Below are 22,094 nucleotides of genomic sequence, written 5' to 3'. Positions count from 1 at the left end.
TAAAATGTCTATCTGGGTGGATTTTTAAAATTTGGCAGAATGTCCAGGTTTTTTACAGGTCTTCTGTGGTTGTCTTTTGTTTTGCTTTTCTGCCTGTGGGATCTCCCTCCAAGCCCCCCTGGATCACCTTACCCAACCTCTCTTCCCTCTTCTGCTACAGGGATAGACAGGGACCAGCTCACTTTCCCCTCTTCCTTATCAACAGTTCCACTTCATACTTCCAGGAATCTCCCAAGAAAAAAAAGGGCTGCCAGGGTTTACACAGCCACTTCCTGCCAGTCAAGAGCCTGCCAGCCACCCCTGCCAGCCAATGAAAGTTCTGACCATTCATAAAAATAAATACTCTTGCCACACTCCATCCCAGCCACACACATGCACCAGGAATCCAAACCTCTTTCTTTCTCTCCCCCCCAGCATGTCAATTTCCCTGTGAAATATACAAGCTCCTCTTGGAACTGGAGCAGCTCAAATATTATTCTTGTGGCCCTTGCTCTCTTTCCTGCCCTCTCCATCCTTCCAGCTCCCAGCACAATGCAGCCAGCAGCAGCCACATGCTGACATGAGATGCATGTTCACTGGCTATCGCTGTCTTCCTCTCGCCCTACCAACCAGCCCTGCTTTACTCTGCTAATCTGGAAGGTATCAGGCATGTGTGGAGGGGAGGATGTGGCAGGGAGAGAGAGATGAATTGGCCCAGTTTGGGAAGAAGCTTTCCATCTGGTGTGCTCTAGGCACTTAGGGCATTTGCAGACTCTGCTCCTTTCACCACTTCCCCCTCCCAACCTCAACTCGCCTCCCTCGCCAGCATTGCAAGTATGGCAAAGGCACACTAACTGAGTGGACTCTGTTTCGGCAGCACATTTCACGATTGGGAGAGGATTTTTAAATTTTGATCCCCCACCCCACCCTCTCTCCCTTATTTCCTCCCTCTCTCCCTTATTCCACTCTTTGCGAGAAACACACAGGCACCTCACTACTTTCACGCCTCCAAAGGTAAGTGAGTTTAAAATAACAACAACAGTGAGAGCAATAATAACCCCCAACCCCTGTTTTATATTGTTGATGCCAGAAGTGGGGAGCAGGGGTGAGATTGCAAAGGTGGGAAGAATGCGACAAGACCAGCCCACTCAGAGCTGAAAGTGAGGGACAGTCAGTGCCTGGGTAACTTTGGCTCCTGATTCTGTCTAACGAGAACTATAGTGATGCTTTTCTTGTCAGGTGCTAGTCAGTCTAGGAGGAATAATTATCTCCAAGTTTTAATTTTGTATCCTCGTCATTAAGTATTATTATGATGGCTATTTATTTATTTAGGGAAAGAATGGGAATCCAAATTCTAGGCAAGCAGCATGGTAGCTTGGGTTGCTTTGGAGGGGTGGAGGTAAACAAGGACCAGAATCTGCACAAATTGGAAATCTGACCAAAAAACTAATTGAAGAAAATGCGAACTTCCAAAACATTTAACTTTTGAGAGCTGGCTTCTGGTTAATGTGCTATCTATGTGGCTGGTTGTAATTAAAACAGAAAAATATAAACAGCCAACTTGCCACATTTGGGACTTTTCCATTCCCACCACACATGCCTTATGGCACCACATGCCTTAAAACCCAGTGGGATTGCACAACTGGGAGTATTGGGAGGGAAGTGGTAAATCAGCAGGATTTTTAAATTCAACTAACACAACAGAAAATTTCTTTAGGAGCTGTAGCAAAACCTTGCTTGGTAGTCCTGGTTTATTTCTATCTATGAAAGTTAAGAACATTGCCACTAGCAATATATCACAGCTTCTATAGCCTACATATAGTAGGGGTATTTAAAATGAGAGACATCATTGTGATCCATAGTTAAAAGTAGAAGTTGGCAAATGTGTCCTCTTTTTTGCTCTTCAAAATATGATAATACTACCACACACACACACACCTCCATTCACACAAGCATACAGCATGCTCATAGTTCAATGAAACATTCCAGCAGGGCAAATGCACTGAAGCAGGGTGGGTAAGGAGATGTGGCCAAAGGAGAGTCCTGAGTGCTGAGTGCGGAGCCTTGAAAGTTGCTCCTGGGCCTAAAGTTCCTAAGCCCTCTTCTTTAGAACATGAAAACTTGAATGCTTGAGGGTGTTCTGAAAAGCTGACATTTAGAAGGCCATGATCTACTGAGAACCTTTTCCCAGCCAAATTCCTTGCACTCTGCTCAGGTGGTATTTTGCCCAAAGGTAGATTTGGTCTTGTGCTGAAAAGGAGCATGGGGTGGTGGGGACCCCCTTTTTAAACAGATGAAAACCAGCCTATTGGCCTTTGGACAGTGAAGGCAGGGGCAGGTTGTCAGACTGCATCCAGTTTTCTATCCGTTGTACAGATGATCAGAGCATTCACATATATGAAATGACTCTCTGTGCAACCCAAACTATTGGGTCCAGAGAGAGGAATATGCATGTCAACTCAATTTGATGATGTGGTGCCCCATGCAAATCCCACACATTTGGGAATTTCTTCCTGTGCATGTAGTGCTGGATCAGAGCATGGGAGCATGTTCTGATACTTGTATGCTCCCCATCCATCCTACCCATACCATAGAAGGCTGAAGGATCAATAATCCCATAAATATTTGAACCCAATATCTCTTTTGGCTGCATAAATTTGGTCAAGCTTAAAAAGTTACAGTGGAACATGTCTCTTTTATTTATAACTGCAGCAGAAGTTTTAAAAATGAATTTTCAACCTCATTAAGAAAATGAGTAGACAACCTCAGTTAGGTTTAAGCAGTGCTTTGTGACTATTGCCTTAATTCATAAACTAAGACACAGAAAGGCAGCCAAGCTAGTTTGTTGGAGCAAGCACAAAAAAGAGTCAACAGGCACCTTAAAGACCAACTGATTTATTGTAGCCATCAGATGCATTAGACAAAATGGGCCCTAGTCCTTGAAAGCTTATGCCATAATAAATCCAGTCTTTCTGGTTCTGAGATATTGGTGGAGAATAGATTCATAGCCTTGTTAGACAAGTACTGAAACTGCTCCCCCATTGCCTGCCATAAAACTAGGAGGAAACACTAGGCAACCTACAGACCTGGCATGTGCCCAATCTTGGCACTTGAATGTCATGCATGCTAACAACCCAATCTAACACATGCTTGCTTGGAAGGTAGTCCCCAGATTGAAGCTTTAGCTGTTGTGTGGTGTACATTCGGTCTTAGCCTTATGTCCAGCCTTGTATTTTTGGGTGAGGATTGTGTTGCTTGAATTATTCAACAGTTTACATGCCACCCATCCCATCCACCCATGATTTTCCAGTTCCTCTCCTCTCCTACCACAGCTTGGCTTGTTCTCTGAACAGGGGTGGTAAGTGAAATGAAGGCCTCCTTCCTCCTCCCAGGGTCTGACATGCTGCTATGCAGCATTCCAGATGCAAGTAGACATGGGAAATCAATTTCCCCTAGGGCTACGGCCACCACCTTTGGAGAAAACTCAATTTCCCAGATTTATTTGCATCTGACACACTTTGCAGCAGCATACTAGATGCTGGAGCAGGGAGAGATGCCCCTCTCACTTTCTGCCAGTGAAACAGCTTCATAAGTGAATAAGAGGGAAAGAAGAGAGAAATTGGGGAAAGGATGAACTGGGATCTGACTGTGTTACATCATTGACTAGGATCAGAACAGGGTTTGAATTGATTTTTGAATTGACTCAGATCATGCCGAGCAATTTACTGTCTCCTCTTGAATGGTGTAGTTCAGCTTAGCCTGATCTTATCCAATTCAAATTTGGGAGAATTCATCCCTTGCTTGAAGTATCCGAGTCCTGCATTGCTGACAGCCATGGTCAATATTCATGAATTTGAATTGATTGCTTTTTAAAATTGGTATCTTTTTGGATCCTTTTGATGCCCTCTAATCTAATGTTTGTTACTCTATTCCAGGCATATATTTTTTTCAATTTCATTTTTTTAAAAACAAAAAAAGACATGACTTATTTGTACACGTTTCATATCACCAGATTTTGTTTTGCGAGCGCTGCATTTTTCATATCATTCCATTCATTTGTGTAGTTCCTTGAAAGAACAGAAGAAAGTCGGACTCTGACAGAAGCTTTCAATGACCAGACAAACAGCCAGAATGGCCAGTCTACTGAGACACCCAATGAGGTGGGATTTTTGTCTAGTGTATTTAAATAGTTTTAATAGCCCTTTCCTTTTGGAATATACAGGTATGAGCTTCATGTGACTCAGTAAGTTTACCCTTGTAGAAATTTGGTTGACTTAGTTTGTACTTTGGCTCACTTCAGCTGCCTGAAGCTATTTGCTCTGCAGGCAGTCCAAGGTTTCTAATACCAGCTGCACTACACTGAGATCTCTTCTGGCAATAGAGACCTTCAATCGGTTACTTTGTTCCATTGTTTTCCCTCCTATTACTATTTCACCACATAATGGTCACATTTTTGTGTGCCGATTTTTCATTTCCAAAAAGGGTACGACCATTATGAGGTGAATTATGGTAAGGTGGTTGGAAGCTGGTGAGGTGGCTGGAAGCTAGTGTGTCCCAGAGTGCAGGTCCCTCACAAACCTATCCCCCCCTCACATACCCCCGCCCACTCACACTGCCCTCATCCAACCTGCCTCAGAAGGAAAAATCCTCATATGCTCGTTCACCCACATTCAACTCCTTGCCACCCAGCTGCTTCTCCTCCAACTCAAGCCCATCCCTCTTTCTCTTCCTCATGCTGGGTCTGGGACTGTGCAAGAGAGGCGTGCAGGCAGCACCACAAAATTTGGCCAAGGCACCAGAGTTGTCCACAGGGAGAGTGAGAGTAGAGGAGCCTTGGTGATCAAAGGCTGCAATTTTCATGTTTTTCGCTTGACCTCCTTTCCAGCACTGGCATAATCCCTACTCAGAGCCGTCACCTCTGCCCCCTGACCATGTACAGAAATATACTGGTACCGATAATGCGCATGCTGAGAATTACCCCTTCAGCTATTATGTGGAGGAATGCTCTGGGACCAATTTCAGGGTCTGATAAAGGGGTGTGTGATTATTACACAGCGGTGACCAGTATGCAGTGAAATACTTTAGTGCTTATCCTCCCCACTGCCCTCCTGCTCACAGTGTCCATAAGTTGGTAACACTGCATTACTTTAGTCCTGGCCATCTTTGCTTAAGTCATTGTTGGGGAACCCCTGCACCGTGGACCTAATTAGAATTTGATCCATGAAACAATTTCCTCTGAAGCCACACTCACCTGCTCTACACCCAACGTAATGTACGACATCAGGTTTGGGGAAAGTAAAGGCAGCCTTTTCAGACACTCCTGATCAGCTGATCCAATGGCATGTGCAACACCTCCTTTACCAGTGTGGTTTGAAGCTGTACAGGCAAAGGAACAGGGCGCTGCAAGTGCAAATGGTCAGCTGATTGAGTTCAAAGAGTGCAGTTAACAGAAAACACATCACATGGCATATTTAAATCAGGTGACTGACAAGTGGGCAGCTATGCCCAAATGTCAAAATGGTTCACAGGGCTTAAGTCATAGGACTGTAAGAAGTTGCCTTGTACCAAAACAGAACACTGGCATATCTGGTCGACTGACAGCTGCTCAGCTGTCCGCGGACACAAGTCATTTCTAGCTGTATTTGGAGATGCTGAGGGCTGAACCTTAGATCTTCTGCTGCAGGCTTTCTTACTAAATGGAAGAGCTGTTAGAGTTATGAGCAGCACAGCCTCCAACAATCATATCAACAAGTGTGGTGAAGCAGGCAATGTGCCAGGTTACCTGGAGGAACAAATACTTCTTGTCTTGCATAATTAATTGGACCCTCTCGGAGCCCCTGCCTAGTGAGGTATGACTGGTGGCTCACCACATTTTGGTGATAGCAGCCCAGCTGTGGAGTGCAGAAAAGTGACTTTGTAGTGGTGAAGATATTTTGGACATTGTTATTTTTTTTTTAATAACCATTTAAAATTGGGTTAAAATATTGTTGCTATTACTCAAGAGTTTGGAATTGTTCTTCTTCTCAGCTCTTGGATTTTTTTTAATAGGGCACTGTATGTTTTTATTTTTATGGTTTTATAATTGCATTTTAATGGTTTACTATTGTAAATAATGGGTTGTATCCATTTTAATAATAATAATAATAATAATAATAATAATAATAATAATAATAATAATTTATTATTTGTACCCCGCCCATCTGGCTGGGTTTCCCCAGCCACTCTGGGCGGCTTCCACAGAAACCAAAAAACACTAAAATATCATACATTAAAAGCTTCCCTGAATAGGGCCGCCTTAAGATGTCTTCTGAATGTCAGGTAGTTGTCCATCACCTTGACATCCGATGGGAGGGCATTCCACAGGGCGGGCGCCACCACCGAAAAGGCCCTCTGCCTGGTTCCCTGTAGCTTCGCTTCTCGCAATGAGGGAACCGCCAGAAGGCCCTCGGCGCTGGACCTCAGTGTCCGGGCAGAACGATGGGGGTGGAGACGCTCCTTCAGGTATACTGGGCCGAAGCCGTTTAGGGCTTTAAAGGTCAACACCAGCACTTTGAATTGTGCTCGGAAACGTACTGGGAGCCAATGTAGGTCTTTCAAGACCGGTGTTATGTGGTCTCGGCGGCCGCCCCCAGTCACCAGTCTAGCTGCCGCATTCTGGATTAGCTGTAGTTTCCGAGTCACCTTCAAAGGTAGCCCCACGTAGAGCGCATTGCAGTAGTCCAAGCGGGAGATAACTAGAGCATGCACCACTCTGGCCAGACAGTCAGCGGGCAGGTAGGGTCTCAGCCTGCGTACCAGGTGGAGTTGGTAGACAGCTGCCCTGGATACAGAATTGACCTGCGCCTCCATGGACAGCTGTGAGTCCAAAATGACTCCCAGGCTACGCACCTGGTCCTTCAGGGGCACAGTTACCCTATTCAGGACCAGGGAGTCCTCCACACCAGCCCGCCCCCTGTCCCCCAAAAACAGTACTTCTGTCTTGTCAGGATTCAACTTCAATCCATTAGCCGCCATCCATCCTCCAACCGCCTCCAGGCACTCACACAGGACCTTCACCGCCTTCACTGGTTCTGATTTGAAAGAAAGGTAGAGCTGGGTATCATCTGCATATTGATGGACACCCAGTCCAAACCCCCTGATGATCTCTCCCAGCGGCTTCATATAGATGTTAAAAAGCATGGGGGAGAGGACGGAACCCTGAGGCACCCCCCAAGGGTCTGAACACTCATCCCCCACCACCACTTTCTGAACACGGCCCAGGAGAAAGGAGCGAAACCACTGTATAACAGTGCCCCCAGCTCCCAACCCCTCTAGACGGTCCAGAAGGATGTTATGGTCGATTGTATCAAAGGCTGCTGAGAGATCCAGCAGAACTAGGAAACAACTCTCACCTTTGTCCCTAGCTCGCCGGAGATCATCAACCAGTGCGACCAAGGCAGTTTCAGTCCCATGATGAGGCCTGAACCCTGATTGGAAGGGATCCAAATGGTCCGCATCCTCCAGGCGTTTTACTATCCATTTTACTATTTTACACACAGCAGGTGGCGCTGTGGGTAAAACCTAGGACTTGCTGATTGCAAGGTTGGCAGTTCAAATCCCCGCGGCGGGGTGATCGCCCATCGTTCGGTCCCAGCTCCTGCCCACCTAGCAGTTCGAAAGCACCCCTAAGTGCAAGTAGATAAATAGGTACCGCTTTATAGCGGGAAGGTAAAGGGCGTTTCTGTGTGCTGCACTGGTGCTGGCTCTCCAGATGCCGCTTAGTCACGCTGGCCATGTGACCCGGAAGTGTCTCCGGACAGCGCTGGCTCCCGGCCTCTTGAGCAAGATGAGTGCGCAACCCCAGAGTCGGACACGACTGGCCCGTACGGGCAGGGGTACCTTTAACTTTTTATCCAACTACATTTTATCAGGATAGACCCAGTAGAATCAATGGACCTGAGCTAGTAATATCCATGAATTTAAGTGGGTACACTCTGAGTAGGGCTAGCATTGTATATAGCCTAATAACTTTCCTTCATCTGGGTTTCGCAAGAGCAGCTCTGAATCAGCATGTTGCACTGGTACTGAAAGCTCTGCACTGGATGTCAGCATGTTCCCAAGCCAAGTTCAAGGGTTACACTGTTAGTGTATAAAGCCATAAATAGCCTAGGACCTGGTGGCATTGTCCCTTCTGCCCAGGCCATATCACTGCAGTCTTCTGAAGAGCCCCTCCTACTGTCTTGTTAGTGAAGTTCACACGTGAACTAAGCCTTTTAGCATAGTGACAGCAGTACTTTGGAACACTTTTCCTATTGAAATCAGATAGGCACCTATAATTTTGTTATTTTGTCATCTGCTGAAAAAATGTTTTGCCAGGTGTTTTTAGAGAATAAGGTGCCAGGTGTTTTTAGAGAATTTAGAGAATTAGATTCACTTTTGCTATGTGTTTTATGGTTTTATAATCTTATGTTTTAATAATTTTATTGTACACTACCATGATTTTTTTAAAGAAAATTGAGTTGGCTTTTAGTAACTACTTCTGTAACAAACAAACAAACAAACAAACAATAAAATAAAATGTAGGCTTTATTTTTAATGAGGGCTAATTGTAATTTGGCCTTAAGAATTATCTTAATGCACGTGGCTGCATCTAAGGGGCTGGATAGTAAAACCTTCACCATTTGTAGGGTAAAAATACCCTAAACAAATTGCACTTGAAATTAGCAAGCTTCCAGAACCACCCAGGAAAAATGACTAAAAAGTAAGGCTATGTTCCTTTAGTGAATTAATCCTCTCATTTATTTGATTTTTTTTTTAATGTACTGATTGACTTTAAAAGGAGCCCCTCCTGGATTAATTGTGCAGCAGATTTAATAATAGCAGTGGTAATGGTAGTCATAGCAACATCAGTAGCGACTGTAATAAACAACTATTTTAATTACAGTCACATATAAAATTAAATGAAGTATTCCATCCTATGTGGGAAAATTGGGAGATGCCTCTTCTAAGATGCGACCTGCATATTACATAGGAAAACAAAGTATTTTTTAAAATGCTAGATCGATTATTATTTGGTCATATTCAAATTTATGCAGAATTAGTTCATTCATTGACTAAAACATGGAGCATTAATCAACCTAAGATTACTTTAATGGAGAGATAGCTTTTCTAAAAAGTATTGGAGCCTTCACTTTCTCATGAGAGATACTTTCAAGGAAACCTTGTTAGCTCCCCTATGACAGCTCTTTATTTCTTTTTCTTCCACCCTGAAGAAACCAGTATCAAATTGGTGTTCATTAGTGTTGATACTAATGAGTGGTATGTGGAATAATTTTACTGAGACTGTCTTTTCTAATGTAGATTAATCCCCTCCAAGAAGATAAAGTCTTATTATGTAAAGATCACAGCCCCCAAAGTAATAGAACATTGACATACCTGTCTCTAGTTATTATTTTTAAGAAAAGAAGTAAGTGCATTTTTCTCTTTAGCAGGCAACTCCTTCGGATTATTCGGATATACAGTGTCTGAATCTAAATAAGCCTGAGTTTGAACATGAGCTGGCTGATGGCAAATGCTTTGGCAGAAGCACAACAGGGGAAAAAGGCGAAGCTCGAGAGAGTGGTTTGCTCATGTCTCTTTTAAATGAAAATGGAGTGGCACTGCTTGGATCTAGGTAAGCGGGTGGCTTAGACACGACACTTTTAACAGTTGTTCTATTGCAAAAGAGAGGAAAGCAATTGTGTTAAAAGTGAATTTAGATAACGGAGCTCTCTAATTTACCTGGGAGATTGGCAAGCCTCCTTCAGAGTCGTTTTAGTCCATCATGCAATTAAGTAATTAGGAGATGTAAAGCACAGTCAGAGACATCAGTTACAAGATGCATTTTCCTTCATGGCAAGATGGCAACATACAGGGAATCAGATAAACGATACAAAATGACAGAGCAAAGACCTCACAGTTCCTTCCAGGCAAATAGAAGAAGATTGTCCAAATGGTTGGGAGTTGCAAAGCTTTGAAAATTGAGAGCTGGGAGTAGTTAAATCATGCTCCTGCCCCAAAGTTACAAAATGCCCACTCCCATTCTTGCTGCCTGCAAATAATAGGAAGGATTCCAGGAAAGAGGGGTCTAGGCAAAGAAGACCTAAAAACTTGCTTCCCGTGACCACCTGTCTGGTGAAAACAATCTTTATGATTTATGTTTGAATATTGCTGAAAGTGATTTCATTAATGTATTTTGATTTATAAGCTGCCTTATTTATATTCTGAAAGACAGAGTACAAATAGTTACAACAAATAAATGGTACTGGTTTAGCCTTAGATAGGACCCTCATTGATCCACACTGCATTTATGGCAGTGATTGCTGCATTATATGAATGTGATTAGGGAAATTCAGAGAGAGCTGCTACTTCGTTTGAAGCCAGGGGTCACTAATGCTCAGCAGCCAGATTCCTTCTGAAATGAATGGTACTAATTGCTGTTCATCCTTCATCAGCTGAAGAGCATAAGTTAATATTAGTCACCAAAGCAATGTAGAATGGCAGATGAGAGATCTTCAGATACGAATCTAGAACATTGCCACCTTTCTCAACCTTACATAAAAATTTGCTATGGAGCATTTCCCTTCCAGCATTTTTAGGACTCTGATACACCATTCATCCTAATGTTTTCCTGTAAATTCTCTCAGCCTGATTGGTGCCAAGGCAATAGTGCTGGGTAACTTACTTCTCACGAATGGCATTAAAAACACACTCAGCATTCTTTCTTTCAACTGCCAGCCTTCTAAATGCCTCTTGTTTTCAGTCCTGGCTTGTATTTCAAATGGCACAAAACAACTCTTTATTGACATGCTTGAAATTAACGACAGGATTTGTTTTGGAGTGTAATGTCCTTCTATTTAGTTCCCATTGGATTGTGAAATTGCTTTCTAAGCTGACATCCATAAGCCTTTAGCAGTATACAGAGCTATGCCTGGAAATTTACTAAGTTGGCTATTGCTTCTGATGGAGTATGCTTCCAACATGTTTTCAGACTGATTTGTGGTATTAAAATAGAAGACAGCTTAACTGTGTGGGGATTCCAGGGGTTGCCAGTATGGCACCCACAGGCAGCGCTTACAGATTTTTCCCTGGTGCTTGCAGGGTCCCCTCCCTGATCCTACCCCATAATTTACACTAGTCTTTAAACAAGCATTCTACTGTAGCCTATGGAATAGGTTGTGGCATGTACTTGGTGTAGTTTATTCCTCTGGTTTACAGTGAATATGGCTATGGGCCCCAAAAGTTTGGCAGTCCCTGGCTTAAACTTTCAGACTCTACAGTCTTGGGACTGGGAAGAGGAAGCAGGGAGTTCAACTCTTTCTCCCCCATCATTGTCCTGGAAATAAATAAAAACTCTATTAAAAGTAGGTGTGTGCATTATAAGGGAACCCTCCTTTGGTGTGATTGGGCACTTTCCTTGAAACTGAAATAGTAGCTTCTGAGAAGTTGAAACCATGTCAGAGTCAGAGAGAGCTAAATTCCACCTCTCCACCATCCATGATCTCAAGGGAGGTTGTATAGGCTTTCCTATTACTAGTTACGTAACCAAAAGTGATCATTAATCACATTAATGCAATTAATGCCGTGTCTGATTTGGCCGCTAGAACTGTAACTTAAGGATTATTTTATACCAGACTTCTACTGCCAAACCCTCTTTCTCAGTCCTGCTCAACTTCTGAGTAGCAGTAGTGTTTTGAGAAGGTATTTCTTTGTAACTCATCCTGGATTTCTCCAAGTCACGTATCTGAGATTTCTTTCTTTCAACAATTTATTTTACTTATTTCATCAATTTTTATACAACTTAATTACAATAGTCTGCAGGTGGTATATATCTGACACAAAATGAGATTATGAAATATGTGTGAATTCTTTTTAATGATTTAATAATGTAAATCACAGAAAATATTGTTTTCTTATCGTTACTATTCTCTCTCCCCCCCCCCCCCCGGTAAAACTAGAGAAGAACAAATACAAATTGCAAATAACCTGTTAGATCATCTGAACACAAGCGAACAAGACAGTTCAAGTGGCAATCTAGAGAATAAAGATGAGAAAGATCTTAAGCAACTGATTATTCAGCTAAGAACTGAACTTGAGCAGCAAAGGCAAGCAAATAAATTCCTGAAGCTGCAAGTTGAATCCAAATCTACTTTGACAGAGGAAGAAGGGCTTGATCCCAAAACAATGCTACAGATTAATGTGGATATTGGATCATCAAAAGCTAAAGTGAAAACTGTAGCTACTCAAACAGGGACTGTTGAAGGTAACATCGTGGGACTGAAACATGAAGGCCAAACAGCAAGCTCTGAATACAAAGCAGCATCTTCAAGATTAAATGAAGAACCTTGGTGGGAGAGAGCCTCTGTGAAGAGTGAACAGCAAGAGATCCTTCGGCATACAAGGAAAATGAACAAAGTGAGTTTGTTTTAAGGTGCTAAAGCTCCTTTTTAGAGTGTGAAAGAGTTCTCTCCACAACCAATAGGGTTGTGTTGTTTTGGGAGGCGGAATTACCTAAAGACTGGGGCAGGGGTCGGCAAGGTTTACCTCGCCTGGGCCGGTTCACTCCCACGGAGATCACTCTGTGGGCCAGATCGCGTCTGTGCAGATGCGATTTCTGGCACTGTGGAAGCGAGTCCCTGCTCCACATTGTGCCGGTTTAGCACAGTGCGCAGGGACTCGCTGAGCGGGCGGCTCGGTTCGGGGGCAGCTCGTGGGCCATTTAAACGACCCCCGTGGGCTGCTTGTGGCCCATGGGCCGCAGGTTACCGACCCCTGGACTAGGATGTCAAAAGATACTTAAGATGCTTATGCATATTGTATACATTAGCCAGTTTTTAAAAGCAGTGTTACATCTGGCACCTGAACTCACGGTTTGCATGTTTACTGCTGAGCTCCTTTTTCTCAAGCTGCTGCAGCATCTGCATCTGAGTTCTCTTAAAAGGCTTTTGCATTAAACACCTTGTGGTGCACCTTAGTTACTTTTTAAAATTATTAAAAGTATTTATAAAATTCTGCCGTCTCAGAATTTTGGGTGTGGTGTACAGCAATATGTATGGAAGAAGACATAAAACAAACAGTACAAAATCATTGTTAAAAAGACTGACTACTCAAGAAAGTTTTAAACTGTTACATAGACCTGTTGGCATAGAAAGGTTTCTAAGAGCTGTCTTAAATGTGTACAGGAGGGGGAGGGGGACTAGGCATTGCTATGAAACAGGTTGACATTGCTAGGTTTGGTCTTGGTCTTGCATGTCACTGAAATGTTGGTCACAGTCAGTCACAGCAAGCACAAACCTAGTAGAGCTGCATGATTTGAGGTGAGGGCTTTGGGCAGGATTTAGGCTTAGTAGAACCAGGTGGCAAAGCAGTGATGTTGTTTCAGGAGCAACAAGACTGAGCTCTATGTAGTAACAGCAGCAGCAGCAGCTGTGTCCCAATTGTTAGCTCTGCCCCCACTGGGAGATGCCTCTTCAGTTAAAAGGGGCCAGCCTGCTCTGGTGGTAGTCTTCTTCTCCAGTGGAGCAGAAGACTAAGTCAGAGGGAAGGCAGTGCTTCTTATCTTTATTATTAATTATTATTATTATTTATTAAACAATAATATCTAATATTATTATTTAATATTGGTAATCCTAGGGTGGTTCACAACATAAATCTGAATTGTGTGTGTGTGTCCTGGTTCACAGGTCACCTACTCTTGAATTGTACATTGCAACTAGGAGTAGGGTGTTTCTTAGGATTGTGTGTGTTGCACCCCTCCCTCAGTAAAATGCTACCCCCTTTCAGTTAAGGTTCGTTTGCAAAATATTCAAGGCTGGATTTTAGTGACTATTGTTTTCTTGTACTTATCTTCCCTTCTCAACTTACTCACATTTTTCTATGTGTCATTTAGAGTGATCCGTGCCAGCCATTCAAGAAATCCTGTTTGCCTGTTTTACTGAAATTATCCAAGTCATTAGAAAGCATCTCCTTAAAGGACCCCATCTGGAAGCCAGACATGCAGCTTCAGCATCGCATCTTTGCCTTGGATGAAGATCTGAAGAGAAGAATTATGCAGCCACGTAATGATGAATTGCAGCCAAGTGAAGTTGTGAGTGAGAGATCTGCTCAGGAAGGGATATTACTAGGAGGTAAGCAAGCAAGTACAGTTGAAAATAATACAGAAAGCATGCAATGGCATTTCGTTCCTTTTGTGGTTGTGTCCAATTTGAATTCCACAGCAATATCCAGGGTTAGCATTGCTTCAGCAATCAATAAGCTGCAAATTTAAATGCTGTGTACACCATTCAGTTTTACCCACCTTCCTCAACTCATCAAAATTGTATATTTTACATGTTACAAGTTGGCACCCCTGGGACTGGTCAGCTCGGCTTTCTTCTATTTTGTCGGGAAGAAAGGGGGGCGGGGGGAGAGGATGGTTGTCCCTAGCCTGTGTGGTGCAGGACACATTTTGTAGCACTAGCCATGGAGAACAAGATTATCAAGGGCCACTAGTCACAATGGCTATGCTCTCCCTCCACTGTTGGAGGTAGCATGCCTCTGAATGCCAGTTGCTGGGTATTATAGCCCCCCCCCATAAATAAAAATCAATAGAAATCAATAGAAATCTGAGGTTCTGACTCCCCTATCAAAAGGCTGCCCCCCCAAAAAAATTCCTGCTTAAATAGAACATGTTTTATTTATAATTGTTATAATTCATGCAAAATATAGTTACATAAAATGATAGCAAGATAATGAAATATTGTTGTAGCAGAAAAACATAGAATCATGGAGCTGGAATGAACCCCAAGGGTCATCTTTCTAGTGCAACCCCCTGCAATGTAGGAAATTCAGCTAAAGCATCCATGACAGATGACCATCCAACCTCTACTTAGAAACCTCCAAGGAAGGACAACCTCCCAAGGAAGATCCATCTTCCATGTATTACAAATAGTAAACAACACTTATTTGACCCCAGTTATTTGACACTACAGATACAATCCTAAAGGAGTTCTGTATATGTGGGAAAATTTTAAAAAGCAAGTGTTCCTCATTAACCTGGTGCAAAAAGCTTGTCATCCAGAGGAGCCCTAGCTTCCTAGATAAAACACTATAGCCCCCCCCCCCTCTTATCTGGGAGTAAGATGTGACAACACAACAGCCCTCTCTCTGCCTGGCACCGCTGCACCAGCCCTCAGTTTCCCTTTCCCTCAGGTGATTTCCCCCAATGGAGAATGTATCACGAGCGACAGTGGGTTTTTCTTTTGGAAAAACAGGTTGCAAACAAACTTTATTATAACAGATGTAAACAAGGAGTTTTTGTTCTTCTTCCACAGAAATGTAAGGAACAGTGAGGTTATTCACAGCATAGTGCTGTTGCTTTACGTATACTGAAACGTATACTGTTTCAAGTTATAGGCTGTATGCCAGGGGTCAGCAAGGTTTACTTCACCTGGGTTGGTTCACTGCAGTGGAGATCCCTCTGTGGGTTGAATTGCATGTGAGCGCGCCCCCCCCCCCGAGATTTCCACAGATGCAATTTCTGGCGCCGCAGAAGTGAGTCCCCTGCGCCACACTGCTCCAGTTTAGCGCAGTCTGCGGGGACTCGCTGAGCAGGCAGCTTGGTTCGGGGGCAGCTCGTGAGCTGGTTAAATGACCCCCGTGGGCCACTTGTGGCCCATGGGCCTTAGGTTGCCTACCCCTGCTGTATGCTGTTCAGGCTTAAGGTTACCTTCTTTTACATATCTTCTGAGTAGACAGTTATTTACTAGATGCAAGTCAGCAGCACTAGATGACCCGCTAGGCAGCTAGGCACTGGGGTGGATTTCTCCCTGTGCCTTGCAGAGCTGGGCCGGCGATGCTGATGAGCCATGCGCCCCTCAGCAACATCCAAAGGCCCTGATCCACTATGTGCTGGGGTGGATTGCACTCTGCGCCTTACAGAGTCAGGCCCAGGCTGCCACCAGGCCCAGCACTGGCGGCAGCAACAAGCAGCTCTGGCCATTGCCACCCCACTGCAGCACTTACTTGACCTTGGGGTTCTGGATCACGGGCTCTACTGGTAAAAATGGGAACCTCAGCGATTGCCTTCTCCCACCAGAAACAAACCAGGACCGCTCCAAGAAAACACACATGGCAAAAAGGAACTCTAGGCCCTGGTGGGCCACCCCTTACCCACTTGGAATTAGCCAAGCAGATAGCCAACCAATCAGCCAACCATAAAAAAAAAAAGATCCCCCCATCACTTCTCACTTCCCTCTGTGGCCCCCCAGCCTTGTAGTGTGGCCTCCATTTTCACATTTTGTAACCTGGGCCCTCCTTGGAATTTCCTGGCGGGGCTCCAGGGGCCCATATGGCCCCTGCTTTAGAAACACTGGTCTACTCTGCCTTTCCAGGCCCTTGGGCATAGAAGGGTATTTTCCATCACCTGCTACTGGTTATGCCTGGGATTGAACATGAGGATGCTGTACCATGAGGCTACAGACCCTTTCCATGGATGTCCATGCTTCCCTGTCTGTTTTTCTGTGGGTCAGATAGCAGGTTTGGGAGCATTTAGATTGGGGAGAATGACATAGGGGTAAGAATGAAACACCCATTCTCCGTTCTCTCTTACTTCCCTTACTATTTCATGAATGTGTGGTGTGTGTGTGTCTGTTTCATTGAAGAGAAAATGTTAATGCCCACATCTTATTTATTATGCACATTACCCTAGGTTCCCGAATGTGCTTTCCTTGTGGATCAAGTGGTACATAAGAGAATAAGTATAATAAATAAGATGGTTGCAGAACAGTAATTTTTTTTTTATGAAGACACTTGTTCACTTGGAGACAGATAAAGTAGATCATTTTAACATTGTGGATGAGGAATAGAATTTAATGTCTCACTCGGCTAGAAGAAATGGAGCTGTGCCTTGCAAAGATGTACTCTGGATTACATTGGAAGACAGTTGCTGTTCCCTCTCCCCATGCCAGTGGTTTACTGCAGGGATCCCTCATGCAAGACAGTTGCTGTTCCCTCTCCCCATGCCAGTGGTTTACTGCAGGGATCCCTCATGCAAGACAGTTGCTGTTCCCTCTCCCCATGCCAGTGGTTTACTGCAGGGATCCCTCATGCTACTGAAGGATCATTTCCCCTCCCTCCCATCCACTACCACCACCACTTTGTCGTCCCTTTAATTCCATTTATAGTTCAATCCCAATAAGGATTTTTGCTACCAGGCCAACAATAGGCAGTAGTTTATCTGCCCCCAAACCCATTTCTGCCTTGCACCTACCATCTCCTTGTGATACTGAAGGTTAAATTGCACAGATGGATCTAAGAACTTCAATCAGTGAGCAGCTCAACATGCAGCTAAAGGGTTAAAACAGGTGTAATGCTGCCAAATTTGATTAGAATGCCCTCTCCTTAACTTTGAAGCAAGGAGTGGTAGTAGGAGCAGAGGGTTAAAAGTAGTAGAGGAGAGCCAGGAGGATTCTGCAGAAATACTTGGATTGTTGTAGTTATTTACATTTCACCCTGGGGTAGCCAACCTTGCACACTCCATATATTGTTTGATTCCAGTTCCCTTCATCAGCTGGAGTCCAACAATGGGCGAAGGGCCACAGGTTCCTCAACTCTACTGGGACCTAGCCACTTATGTTTGACATTCTCTTCTGCAATAATGAATCTGCAGCTTGCTGAGCTCACCAGCAGCCAGTTACAGATTGGTTTTGGTTCATATGGCACTTGCCTTTTGTCATCATCATCAGGCTGTGAATTGCCTCACCTCTTTCTTTGGACTACTTATCCCCACTAGGTTACTCCTGATCTTGCCTTTCTTCCATGAAACATAATGGTGGCATATAGGAGGGGAGTTGAGGATTGACCAGACCTGCAATGTCAATTTAGATCACACAGAAACATGACGGGGGAAACTAGGGCCCACAGCCAAGTTAATTTGGCTGATGAGAATGCTTGTGAGGATAATTTCTCACTTTTTTCTTGGTGCTTTTTAGGCACTAGATGCTTGATAATATATTGATTAGGCTTCTACTGATAGGGCATGCCAACACTCAACATAAAATGTGAGGAGATGATGATGAAGAAAAATAAGATGAAGAACATGGGGCAATTGTCTGCTCTCAGACTGTTTTGCCTCTCTTCCTGCGTCCGTAGTACCAGTAGGGTAGAAGATCAGCAAAAGCTAGGAACCAACACCATGTGGCTTTATTTACTTACTCAAAAGGCTTACATTCTTTTCAGCTTCCAAGCCTGCAAGGTGGCTTACAGACAATGAAAATGATTGGTAATAACATCCAAAAGAACTCTTGAACCATCAAACGTGCAAAAAAAGAGATCTGGACAATAAGATAACAGCTGCTACAAAAACAATAAGTCATTAAATCCTTGGGAAAATAAAACCCCTTTAAACTTGGTGTCCATAAAAATAAGAATCCTTACCGAAGAAGTATTTTCAGAGAGACTGTTTTATAGGTGAAATGCCAGCATCAGAAAATTCCTGTTCATCACCCACCTAACCTAGGAGCACCCCAGCAGCTGATCTTAAGGAATGGGAACATGACATGCAGGAGGTATGCCTTCAGATAGGATGAAACACTGCGAATGTGTACTTTAGATCAGAGGTAGGGATTCTTTTTCATCCCAAGGGCTGCATTCCCTTGCTTGCTCTGAATGACTGTGACCACTGTTTCCATAGCATGCAAGAACCACCCTTCCAGTGGTGGGCACAGCAGGGGCACAAGTGGGAGGAGAAACAAATGCAAGTTTTACCTTTGCACAGTAGGCTAGTTTAACACACATTCGCACACCACTCTCCATACTCCTATCCCTGCAAGCAAAAGGCATCCTCACAGTCGAAGGCCAGGCAAAAACAGTCATGATGCAAAGCTGGACCAGTGAGGGGTCTGTGTGGGGAGATTTCTGAGTGCCAGGCAGGCTTTGGAAGGTCACATTTCTCTCCCGTGCCTGTGAAGATCAGTTTGAACTTCTAAATTGCTGAGATGTTTCATTCTTTAAATGTGTCCCTCTTCTCTTACCACTTTTCTCTTCATTTCCATGTTTTCTCCAGCTGAGTCATTGATCAGAGTAAATGGCTCTGAAGTGGATGTCACCTTGGTCAGTGGTGATAGCAAAGGCGAAACAGCCAAGGATCTGAGCAGCAGCCAAGGTATGAGATGGATACACAAGTGATTTTGCCGGGATTGGGAGAACAAACCTTTCTTGCAAAACAAGCTGGTCATTTTTGTTAATTGTCCAAATAAATTCCAGCTAACAGCTTGTTTGCTAAAGTTAATTGCTCTTTTTACCACAGTCTGTAACTTTAAAATATTGTTTGCTTAATTATCCCACAATAGCAGCCCCTGGGAATAGCAGCCACAGTCTTTTAAGTGTGGAAGAGTCCCCGGGATTTATGAGTATGGGTTTTAATAAAATGAATGAAATGTGTGCACAACTCTCTATGTACTCAGTGCCACAGAATTGGTCTGATCTTGGCTTGTGATTAAAAAAATTATTAATGGATTCTGATTTTTTATTTTTGCATTCTTGAGGTTTCTAAACACCAGCTTAGTGCAGATTATATATAGTTTATCAGTCATGTGACTGCTGTGGGAGTACCAATATATTCTTTTGTCAACACTAGAAAGTCCTCCAAAGTTCATGTTCCACCAGGAATTTTCCCCATCATTAAATGATAATGAATGGAAATTGGAAGAACAGTTATGGGACATGAAGAATGTTGCTTGGTTACTAGCAAACCACAACAGAATTGGTCTGGGGTTGTTTGCTTGAGGAGTAGGATTCAGATAGCTTGGGAATTTTAACCTAACTGAATTGCTTTCCAGTGTCACTTAGATTAGATAAATGATTGATGGTTCGGTCTAATCTGGTATTCATTGGGATATTTAAATGGAACCTCTATAAGCAAAGGAAAAATATTTCCGAGTACTTTGTGCTGGTGTCATGCAAATGGAGTTGGCTATCACATTCCTGCCATAGCTACTCTTGGAAACACTGTTGGACTGTATCCACCAAGGTAGTACTTCAAAGGGATGACTTAGAGCAGGTTTTTGGACTGTCAGCAATCAGGTTGTTCATAATAGATTGTGCACTCAGACCTTTTCAGTCAAATTGTTTATAGTTGACATAGAGTTTATGAGTTGAGTTTTGGAATAGTCAAGTGACTGGACAAAGCAGAGGCCACTTGTGTAAATGGAGCTGTCAGTATTAGAGTATTAGATGCAGATGGCTATGAGAGTTGGACTCCAACAACAACTGAAGGACCACCAGTTCTCCACCCCTCCTATAAGCTTTTCATAATAGTAGGAATGGGGAACCTGTGGCCTTCTGGACTGCAATTCCTATGATCCCTAACAAATGGCCATGCTGGCTGGGGCTGATGGGAACTGAGTCCCACAACATTTGGAGCGCCATAAATTTCCCATTCATGCAGATAATGCTGAGCAGTGGCAGACCCAGAAGCCTCATTGGTTGCAGAAATAAGGGAATGTCCTAGACCGAATCATAACCTCTAACCTTTAAGTAAAACACATTATTTTATTTCCAGAAACAGAAACTACCACACCTGAGTCAAAGCTTGCTATGAAAGAGCTAAATCAAGAGTTTGCTTTCTCAGAGAAGGAAGATGTTGATGCAACTACCACATACTCAGACTCTAGGAGCCTGCTTTCACTCAGCTTAAGAATTACAAGCATAGATGCATTTGACTATGAAGCTACTGATGACATTGAAGAATTGAGACAAATAATTAAGATTCTGAAGTCTGAACTGGCAAAGTACAGGATGCTGATGATACACTTTGAACCTGCCAAGCAACTCCCTTCTGGTGATATTTTAAGTACAACTCAGAATGATGGGGAGCTGCCCACGCACCATCATTTTCTTCCCATAATAGATGCCAGTAGACCAGAGTTGCATACTTTTTCTGATGAGCATCTGCAAGAGGAGCCTCAAATCCGCATCAAGGATCTCACATCTCATGACTTGGAGCAACAAAATGAAAAAAAAATTCAAAAGCTGAAGGAGCTGCTGTCAGAGAATGAGATGGAGTTGGAAAAAGAGCAGATTGCAAACATACATCTTCTGGATGAGGTGTGCCGTCTGCAAAATAAACTTAAAGGAGTTTCACTGGCTAGGTGAGCTTACGATAAAGCAGCTTTGGGGAGGAAGTTTGGAGTGGGCAGGATGGTTAAGTAAATACATGAATGGTTCTTGAATGTAATACTCCATAGGACTCTGAGCAGCCTTGGAGGCCGTACTGAGTCATCTCCTCATGCATGTCATCATGAGACAGATTATGTTAGGGCAGGGATGGGGAAGCTCAGGCTTGGAGGCCAGATATGTAGCCCTCCAGGCCTCTCAATCTGGCCCTCATAACTCATCCAAGAACACATTCCTCACTGCCTTGCTTAGTACCCAAAGTGTTTTGCTGGGCTTAGGGAAACATCAGAAGGCAGCTTAGAGCAAGGATGGGGAACCTCAGGCCAAATGTGACCCTCCAGATCTCCCTATCTGGCCCTTGGAACTATCCCATGGCCACATTCTCTTCTCAGACCACACAATACTCACTAGCCCTGCTTCATAACTCCCTTGAGTGATTTTGCCTGGCCTGAAATGTCCTCATGCTTGTTTGGATGGAGAACAGAGAAATTAGCCTGCTGTTTAAAGGTGGTCCCCCACCCCATAGAGCATCATTTGTTTATGGAGCTTGTTGTCAGTAGATGTAGTGATGGCCACTAGCTTGGGTGGATTTAATAGAGGGTTAAAGCAATTCATGGAGCATACATTTAGCAATGGTTTCCTATCATAGAATCTATGAAAGGCACCATTTTGAGGAACAATTTCTGGGATCAACAATGGGACATGGCTCTTTTCTTCATGTCCTGCCTGTAGGCTTTCTGTTGCAGCATCTGGTTGGCTAACTGGGGAAGCAGAATGCTGGACTAGATGGGTTTTTGTTGTGATCCAGCAAGGCTTCTCTTATGTTGAGGTAAATTATTAAAAGACTGGGTACTACCTCCAGTATCGGAGACAGTATGATGAGGGCTTATGAAATGGAAGCCAGAAATTGGATAACTTTAAAAGAGGATTAGGCAGTTTTCATG

The 22,094-nt window shown here is 43.6% G+C and overlaps 1 protein-coding gene across 3 annotated transcripts in view; it reads left to right on the top strand.

Moving 5' to 3' along the window:
* Nucleotides 1–22,094, top strand: part of CDK5RAP2 (CDK5 regulatory subunit associated protein 2) — a 142,799-nt gene that overhangs the window by 81,372 nt on the left and 39,333 nt on the right. For 2 of the 3 annotated variants that reach the window (XM_082208776.1, XM_082208775.1), the window contains 6 exons: nt 4,044–4,139; nt 9,447–9,631; nt 11,955–12,411; nt 13,886–14,123; nt 19,040–19,138; nt 20,537–21,125. In XM_082208776.1, the coding sequence (XP_082064902.1) occupies nt 4,044–4,139; nt 9,447–9,631; nt 11,955–12,411; nt 13,886–14,123; nt 19,040–19,138; nt 20,537–21,125 (1,664 nt within the window). The remainder of the gene's footprint in view (nt 1–4,043; nt 4,140–9,446; nt 9,632–11,954; nt 12,412–13,885; nt 14,124–19,039; nt 19,139–20,536; nt 21,126–22,094) is intronic. The other variant, XM_082208774.1, reaches the window with a different exon arrangement.

The sequence above is a fragment of the Podarcis vaucheri genome (assembly GCF_965113315.1).
Source record: "Podarcis vaucheri genome assembly, chromosome: Z".
Taxonomy (NCBI): Eukaryota; Metazoa; Chordata; class Lepidosauria; order Squamata; family Lacertidae; genus Podarcis; species Podarcis vaucheri.
The sequence above is the reverse complement of the archived record's forward strand: the minus strand, read 5'-3'. Positions and strand labels throughout refer to the sequence as shown.